Source organism: Glycine max, chromosome 3, assembly GCF_000004515.6.
Source record: "Glycine max cultivar Williams 82 chromosome 3, Glycine_max_v4.0, whole genome shotgun sequence".
Lineage (NCBI taxonomy): Eukaryota > Viridiplantae > Streptophyta > Magnoliopsida > Fabales > Fabaceae > Glycine > Glycine max.
The window spans coordinates 38,365,438-38,374,788 of record NC_016090.4 but is presented as its reverse complement, the minus strand read 5'-3'; the positions used below and the strand labels follow the sequence as shown (position 1 = coordinate 38,374,788).

General features: G+C 31.5%; 1 protein-coding gene across 1 annotated transcript; it reads left to right on the top strand.

Moving 5' to 3' along the window:
* The first annotated feature begins 201 nt into the window (after window positions 1-201).
* Window positions 202-9,185, top strand: LOC100804670 (sulfate transporter 3.1). The gene is made up of 12 exons (XM_003521210.5): window positions 202-859; window positions 1,264-1,471; window positions 2,421-2,592; window positions 3,526-3,591; window positions 4,819-4,932; window positions 5,773-5,889; window positions 6,534-6,660; window positions 7,234-7,520; window positions 7,866-8,056; window positions 8,145-8,230; window positions 8,317-8,393; window positions 8,707-9,185. The coding sequence occupies exons 1-12, from the start codon at window positions 520-522 to the stop codon at window positions 8,890-8,892; spliced, it is 1,971 nt and encodes a 656-aa protein (XP_003521258.1). The 5' UTR covers window positions 202-519; the 3' UTR covers window positions 8,893-9,185.
* Window positions 9,186-9,351: the final 166 nt, after the last annotated feature.

Sequence of the window (9,351 nt, the reverse complement as noted above, 5' to 3'; positions counted from 1 at the left end):
AGTGATTTACAGTTAAAATTATTGTAATGCACATTTCATGATATAAATCTAATTAATAAAAGTAAAATGAAAACTAAAGTAAAAATGTAGATCCTTTGGTAAAATAATTTTTACTCAAAAGTTATTTTGCAATGAATTTTTAAAAATGCACTAAGTCTACAAGATTATCATCTGTGCTAAAGGATAGTTGTGATTTGAAAAATGAAAAATGAAAAAAGCAGAAGTAGTATTAGTGAAAGAATAATCATTCCACACCTCAGCATTCCATCGTAGCTCCTGCCACACACACGACGAACATAACTGGCCTATATAAAGCCATATCATTCACAAGACCCTCCTCACTTCTAGCACCAACTCTCCCCCATACCCTTTCCTCTCTTTGCCTCCCTTTCTTCTTCTAGAGTCTAGACACTTTCCTAGTGACAATTAAGACATATAATACCAAAAGCATTTCAATTTGAGTTACAGAAACTATCATATCATATCATATATTTGGTGTGTTGTTGTCTTAGGGCATATATGGGTAACGCAGACTATGCTTACCCTTCGGGTATGAACGTGGAGAGCGTGCACCGAGTGGCCATTCCACCCCCTCAACCCTTCTTCAAGTCCCTAAAGTACTCTATGAAAGAGACTTTTTTCCCAGATGACCCGTTTAGAAAGTTCAAGAACCAGCCAGCTTCTAAGAGGTTCATGCTTGGGCTTCAGTACTTCTTCCCCATCTTCGAGTGGGCTCCCAAGTACACCCTCCACTTCCTGAAATCAGACCTCATATCTGGCATCACCATTGCTAGCTTGGCCATTCCTCAGGGCATCAGTTATGCCAAGCTAGCCAACCTCCCTCCAATTCTTGGACTTTGTGAGTTATTAATAATTCTACTTTCTACTCATATTTTCATCGCTTACTTTGCTCAATTTATTATTCTTTTGTCTTCATATATAAAATCTTGGCTTACATAAATAAGCAAGGTTAGACACCAAGGTGGTCTGTCTGTTAAATACCTACTTTAAGTAAATTCTCAAGAAATGTATAATGAAAAATGTTTAAGTCATAGGAATATTTTAATATTTTGAAAGATTAGTCTTTAATTCAATCGAAAAATATTGAGTTCACCCAAAAAATACTCGACTTTAGACCTTTTTTTTATAAAAAAAAATCCAAGTCTCTATTAATTCAACCATCTAATTTGTTTTGGACAATTTATATAATGGCCACTTCATTATTTTGATATAATTAACGGGGCAAAACGTATGAATCTGCAGATTCGAGCTTTACACCGCCATTGATTTATGCAATGATGGGAAGCTCAAGGGATTTGGCAGTGGGAACAGTGGCGGTTGGATCGCTTCTGATGGCTTCCATGTTGGGTCGAGTGGTTAATTTCAACGAGAATCCAAAGCTTTTTCTCCACTTGGCTTTCACTGCTACGTTCTTTGCTGGAGTTTTGCAGGCATCACTCGGTCTCTTCAGGTGATTCATTAGTATATTTACCTCTGTTTAATTAATAAGATAGTCGGTATAATTGTCGTGATAATTAACATGGAGAATCTCCTGAATATATAGCCTAGTTGTAATTAATAACAATAATTATTTACACAAAGTACTACATGAATTAATTTAATTACTGGGAATTTATTAAAAGGTGTTTGATCGAGTTTATGATGAAAAAAAAGTTTATAATTCTAATAAGGTTTTTAAGTCTAATTTATGGCACAAGTCTTCAAATATAATAAGAATTTATCAAATAAATACGTACTTAAATGATTTAGCTAAATGTATCTTAAAGTGCAAACAAAAAGAAAATGAACCGCGGCATGTTCTTGTCACTTAATGGTCAGCATGTTTTATCTTTAAAACTTGATTAATTTATAAGTGGCAAATAAACTTGTACTATTATTTAAAAGGAAAATATTTTCTGCAGTGTTCTGTAGTTCGTAATGGGCTGGAGTTTTTTGTCCTTTGGCCATAATTTGTCTCGTGAAACATTTGTATTTTGCAATTATGAGATTCAACCCCAACCCCTTTCCGTAACGCAGTGCGATTGGCCTGTTGGCTACTTCCACCTTCATTCATTTGTATTGGATGGAGCATTTTTATATCAATATAGTAGTGTATAAGGTGTTAATTTTTATTTTTGTACTCATTTTACACGTTTTTTTATTACTACATTTAGTATTTTCTTTTCTCTTCCCATCCTTTTTTTCTTTAATCAAAGTATATATATCTAGAATATGAGAGAAACGTATCTATCTATATATATATATATATATATATATATATATAATTAATTAATTTTAAATGGAGGCAATGACTGATTTTCACTATTGGATTTTTCGCTTAAAATAAGGTTATATTTATGAATGATTTTAAAAAAATATTATATGTGTTTGATGAGGAAGCATGTGATGGAGGAGTGCAGGTTAGGGTTTATCGTGGATTTTGTGTCACATGCAACCATAGTAGGGTTCATGGGAGGAGCAGCTACAGTGGTTTGTCTGCAACAGTTGAAATCAATCCTTGGCCTAGAGCATTTTACCCACGAGGCCGATCTCGTGTCAGTTATGCGCTCTGTTTTTTCCCAAACGCATGAGGTACCTACAAATTCAAACACATGAACTCTACTGCAATATATATCTATACCTACTTGTAACTTGTAATCTTCCTCCTCTCATATCCGCTGTTTATTTTTTATCCATCACCGTACAAGACAGCACATTATTGCCACACCTCACACCAAGTGCCCACTAACATATATAGCTCTATAACTAATTATGTATTCTGAAAACAAATATACCATTAGTCCATTACATTTTGAAGGCATCATTGTTGTAAAATAAAGAGTTTATTAGTCATGTATTAATAATAATATAAAACAGTTTTATTATTTCAGTTAATTATAAATCATTGTTAGTATAATTTTTAAGATAATTATAGTAAAAAATGCATAATCTTTTCTCTAAAAAATTATTACATTTTTATTTAGATTTTATTTAATTAAATTCAGGTGTAGTTCAGTAAAATTCATGAAAGCCTGGTTGTTGTAAAATTGGACTGAATTAGTTTCTAATAAAATTAATTTTAAATTGTTGAGCATAATTTTAATGTATATTATGATTAAAATTTAACCATAAATTTACATCAAAACATGTGTTTTCTAATGAGAAAATATGAGATTTATTTATTTATTTTCTAAACGTAAAAACAAATAAGAACCACTTAATCATCAATTACAAATTTTATCTATTTTTAATTAATCAAAATTTAAAATACGAGTTCAATTGTTCAAATAAAATATAAAATATTAATCTGATAAGTAATATATGTATTTTGTTAGCCAGATTTTATGTCATCGTTAACTAGATTTACCTATTTAGAAATATTGTACATCAACACCGAAAGATGTTCATGAATTATTTTCTGAAATTAAAAAAAGAATAAAAACTTCCCTTTCTCTCTTAAACTCATTGTTGGGTTGAAGTAGCATATTTTCGCTTTCTTATTTATTTATATTTATCTATATGCAGTGGAGGTGGGAAAGCGCTGTGTTGGGTTGTTGCTTTATTTTCTTCCTCCTCGTCACAAGATACTTCGTAAGTGATATCTAGCTAATCCATGCCTTAATTATTCTACATATAGTGGAAGAATTCCACGTTTCACTTATTGTGTTGCATTATTTGGTGGGTAAAAGTTTGGATTAGAGGAAGGTTCATTAGAGGAAGGCATATTATCTTTTATTCAATCCTTTCATTAATTTCTCTGTTTTTTAATTTTGTTCCTCAAGTAAAGTTGTAAAGCTAATTACCAAACTAAGAATAAGAAAAATAACAAAATGTTATATTCTACCAAGATGGCAAGATCCATGACTTTAATTAACTGTTGAAGTGTGAAGGGACAAGATCCTACCCCCCTTACCTCTTTTCCTTTCTTTTATTAGTGCCCTATTTTTCTAGGATTGGGATATTAAAATGATCAACTTATTCTTTCGATAAACTCTATTTTCCATCCTAACCTACCTTCCCCCTTTGATCCCTTATTCAATGTTAAAAAGTTTTTCCGAGGCAATAGACTTGCATATCCTTTTTTTATGTTCCCAACTACAGCCAAGACAAATTAACATACTATATTATATCATAGACTATATATAGTAAATAATGTCCGTTTTTCTATTATACTATTAGTTACTAGTATATAATACTATTGTAGTCAAACTAATCAAACTTGTTTCCATTCGGTTTCCACTTGGGAGCTATTATTCGATGAACCTGAAGGAAAAGGACATAAATTCCCTTCACATTGCTCTTCTCATTATAATTATTTGTTTAAAGTTAAATATACACTAATGATTTCTTTAAATAAAAAGTACATTTTTAATTTAAATGCACATTTTAATTAATATGTTTTTAATACCACATGGAAAGTTCAATACTCTCTGTCCCAAAATAATTGTCATGTTATTTTACATAAATAAAAAAATAATAATTATTTTACAAAATTAACTTTACATTATTATTAATTCATTTATAAATTGTATAATTCATTATTAATATATAAGAGATATAAGCTAGTGAAAAAAAAATAATTCATGTTATATTAAAAAACTAAAATAATAATTATTTTGAGACTTTTTTTTTCTAACTCAACAAATATATGAGATGGGAGACTAATGTTTTACTTCTAAAACAACAAATTCTTCTTTCTTCATTTTGTGTCATAAGAAATTAGGAGATGCGCATTATAATTTAAAATTTCCAAAAGTTGATTCTCAACTTTTATCCAAACATAACCTAAGTTTTTGTGATTTGGGATTGTGATGGCAGAGCAAACGACAGCCAAAGTTCTTCTGGGTGTCAGCAATGGCACCACTGACGTCCGTTATATTGGGAAGTCTGCTGGTCTATGTCACACACGCTGAGAAACATGGAGTTCAAGTGGTGAGTATTGTATTTCCATTTTCCAAGTTCCAAATAGCACTTCCATTTTGTAACGCACTCATGAGTCATGACTTTTGTGCTCGACCAAACACGGCATAGTGCTGCTTGCCTGCCTGATAGGAATAGGACAGACACTGAGGCTCACATGTATGAAGGCCTTTTGGGTTCTTGTCATTGGCCCAACCCTAAATTATTGTCCTGCCCTACCACACAACTACCACTCTGTGGGACCCTTTAACACTTTCCCAATAGGGCCCCGTTCACTTTAACCATTGGCCCGTTTAGTCAATAGTATTTTCTTGTTATCCATTAATTGTGTACTACACTATCATTCAAACAATTTTTCTTTGCTGAGAAAAAGTTTAGATTAGGAAAAACCACACTCCATTGTAAGGTTAGAGAAGACCACCAACCTTAATTGGCAAGAATTTATAATGGAATTTTCGTATTGTTTACTAGCAAGAAAAATCTAAGAATTGAACTCAAATTACAGCTAGTGTGAGTGGGAGACTCAACCAGATTTTTCTTTCTGATAGACAAATATAAATATGTAAATTAATATAGAAGCATCAGCGTGTCATAGTACAAGACTTGTAACAAGAAAAGAATTCTTCCCCTACAAACTTGTAATCCATCTAATATGATACACCTCTCCAAAGTACCCAATAAAAGCTTAATAACGAGCTACCCATCGACAATCTAGAATCTTGACATATAAAAAGATATATTGTCGTGACCCAATGGAAGATTCGACCAGATTTGTCAACTCTTGTTAATGCTTTATTTTGTGAAGTCAAGTGATAGTAATAATGAATATTCTTTATTGCTATGTTGTTTCAGATAGGAAATTTGAAGAAGGGGCTGAATCCACCTTCGGCAACGGATTTGGTGTTTGTGTCACCTTACATGGGCACTGCCATAAAAACTGGATTCGTCACTGGCATTATAGCACTTGCGGTTAAGTATCTCTCAATCTCATTTCCTTTGGTAGAGGGTAACCTTGTGAGTTGTGACATGCATGGTCCATCACTTAATAGCTGAATTGACAATTCTCAACTCTAACCAGATATCAATAACACCCTTACTAATATATGTTTTAAAACAAAGGTGTCAAAAAAAGTATTTTAACTTCTGAAAATAAAATCTAAAAAAAAAAGTTGTATCATGTATTTTCTTAAGCATACTTTGAGCATGTCTAAATAGATAGTTTAATTAAACTTTTATTCAATATTTTTTATTAAATGAAAAAAGCAATCAATCACATGGTCCGGATCCTTTCCTAATTTGGCGAAGTTGTGTTTGGTCTTTGAAAAGGATCGTAGTTGACCAAGCAAAATAATGTACAGTCACATCAGATCACTTTCTTTTTTTGTTTTCGTCGACCTCTGCTCTGATCGAAAGTTTTTTATACTAGGTGCATGCAGCTGTTTTAATTTATTTTTTTAATGACACTATAGTATAGCCTTTGGCAAATAGATCAAAACTGGACAGAACATAACATTCGAAATCTATACCATATTTGGTTTATTTTTAAAACAAAAAAAAAAAGAACATAATAGAACAAATAAGGTCTTAAGGACAGAATTGATGATCTTGTGCAGGAAGGAATAGCAGTGGGAAGAAGCTTTGCAATGTTTAAAAATTATCATATTGATGGCAACAAAGAGATGATAGCTATTGGAACCATGAATATTTTCGGATCGTTCACTTCTTGCTATCTCACCACAGGTAATTCTTTCACTAATATAAGTTAGTATAAAATGATGCTACAAGACAAATGTTAGCAAATTTTTAATATACTCTCTTAAACACTTTTTATTATATTGACTATAATTTATGAAAAATTACAATTATTTATAATTTCATATCTCATTTAATGAGTTTTACTCTTAGATTTTATATTTATCGATAAATTCTTAACCAATAATAAAGAAAACGTTGAAGATTGTGTTACTAACAATCCTATATAAGTTTAGTATTTTACTTCAACCATATCGAAGTAGTTAATAAATTACAATATGTTTTAATCATTCATGTTAATTTAATTATTTTTTTACTTTTTATGTTCATTATTGTTGTATTATAATGTATTCATGTCATATGATTTGTAAAATTTGCTATATATCCCCATGTTGTGTTATACCGCCTTTGTTTCTATTTATAAGAAATAAGTTGTGGTGTAAAATTGGACCGAATACATTGGTGCCCCGTGAATGGGGTCTATGTTTTCAAGCTTTTCACTATGAAGAAAAAACAACAAACTAATCTACCAAACTTGGCATAAAATGAATGCTGTTTCAGGACCATTTTCGCGGTCAGCAGTGAACTACAATGCTGGGTGCAAAACTGCTGCATCAAACATTGTAATGGCAATAGCAGTGATGTTGACATTGTTATTCTTAACACCCTTGTTCCATTTCACTCCCCTGGTGGTGCTATCAGCCATAATTGTATCAGCAATGCTCGGGCTCATAGATTATCAAGCAGCCATTCATTTGTGGAAAATCGACAAATTTGATTTCTTAGTGTGCTTCACTGCTTATGTTGGCGTAGTCTTTGGCAGTGTTGAAATTGGCCTAGTCATAGCAGTATGTATTACCACTCTAGAGACTTTTTTTTGTCTTAGATCCTTTTTGAATAAACTTCTCAATAAACATTTATAAAAAAACGACAAGATAAAATGAAAAAAGCTCTTCCCACATGTTAAAACTAGCTTATATATTAGTTAATTTGTGGAAACTCTTTCATTCAACTTCTTCAAAAGCTAATTTTAACTGAAATCTAAAGCTAATTTTAATTTTTGAAAGAAACTTATTTTATTTTATTTTTATACAAGAACTTATTAAGAATTTTGTTTTTCAAACAGGACCTTATTATTGGGTTCTAATACAAGGGTTAAGGAGTCTAATATGTTGTTTTCTGTGAATATTCAGGTTGCAGTATCTCTGCTTCGAGTACTTCTATTTATTGCAAGGCCAAGGACATTTCTCTTAGGCAACATTCCAAATTCTGCAGTATACAGAAATGTGGAACAATATCCAAATGCAAATCATATTCCTGGAATCCTAATTCTTGAAATTGATGCACCCATTTACTTTGCCAATGCAAGCTATTTAAGGGAAAGGTAAGTTATCCGTTGTTTTGCCCCTATTTGCATGCAAAAATACTGCCTCCAATTAACTTGTAAATTCACCACAAAATTTTGTTCTTAGGATCACAAGGTGGATTGATGAAGAGGAAGATAGAATCAAAGCTACAGAGCAAACCAGTTTGCAATATGTTATAATGGACATGACCGGTAAATTATTGATTAAAGAAATGAAGTAATTGACAATGTGATTAGTAAGATTACTAGTCTAACTTGCAATGTAATTTTTTTGGCAGCTGTTGCTAACATTGATACAAGTGGAATAAGCATGCTTGAAGAGTGCAAGAAGACTGTTGACAGAAGAGGGTTACAAGTAATTATTTCTTTCTCCTCTTTCTGCTAAGAGGAGTGTCAGCAATAATACTTTCTAACACCATTCTTCAAACAAACTTTTTATTATTAATTAAAATTTATTAAATGTTACAAAATCATGAGTAGAGTCCATGAATAAGAAGTGAAACATAAAATTTTATAATGTTAAATAAATTTGTCAATAAAAAAAACGTGTTTAAAAGAGCATGTTACATAGGGCTTCTAACATTTCTCATTAAGCTAATATTTTTCGCTAAATAGTTTTACTTTGAGAGACATTGTTTTTTTATAATCATTCCTTCATATGTGTGTAGCTTGCTTTGGTGAATCCAGGAAGCGAGGTGATGAAGAAGCTGAACAAATCCAAGTTCCTTGATGAACTGGGGCAAAAATGGATCTATCTGACAGTTGAAGAGGCTGTTGGTGCGTGCAACTTCATGCTCCATTCCTACAAACCGAACCCCATGAAGGATGAATCAGAAGGTTGGAACAATGCCTAATAAAATAAAGCATTGTTAACCTTAATTACAGTATGTGACGTGAGAGTTTGAGAATCATGCTGCAGAAAGTTTTAGAGTGATAGTTGCATGAGTACTTTAATTCCTCAAGATACTGAGTTGGAGGAAAGTTTCCAACGTAGGCTGTTGAATCTTTATATATCATGCATACTTAATAATCTATTCAAATAGAAAGTGGCTGCAATGGAATTGAGAAGTGTTCAGTTGGAAATTAATGTTATAGAGCTGATCAGTGATCAATGGAAATTATAAATAAAATTTTAATTTCGTTTTCATCTCTTTCATTTTCACATTTTGTTATAGTTTTTTGTTGTTGTTGTTACGAATTAAAATAAATTAAAAAATCCGACCAAAAAGATAATTAATACAATATGTAATATTTTAATATGGAATTTACATAACAATATAACTACAATATAATTTATGATTAGGTATGACCGT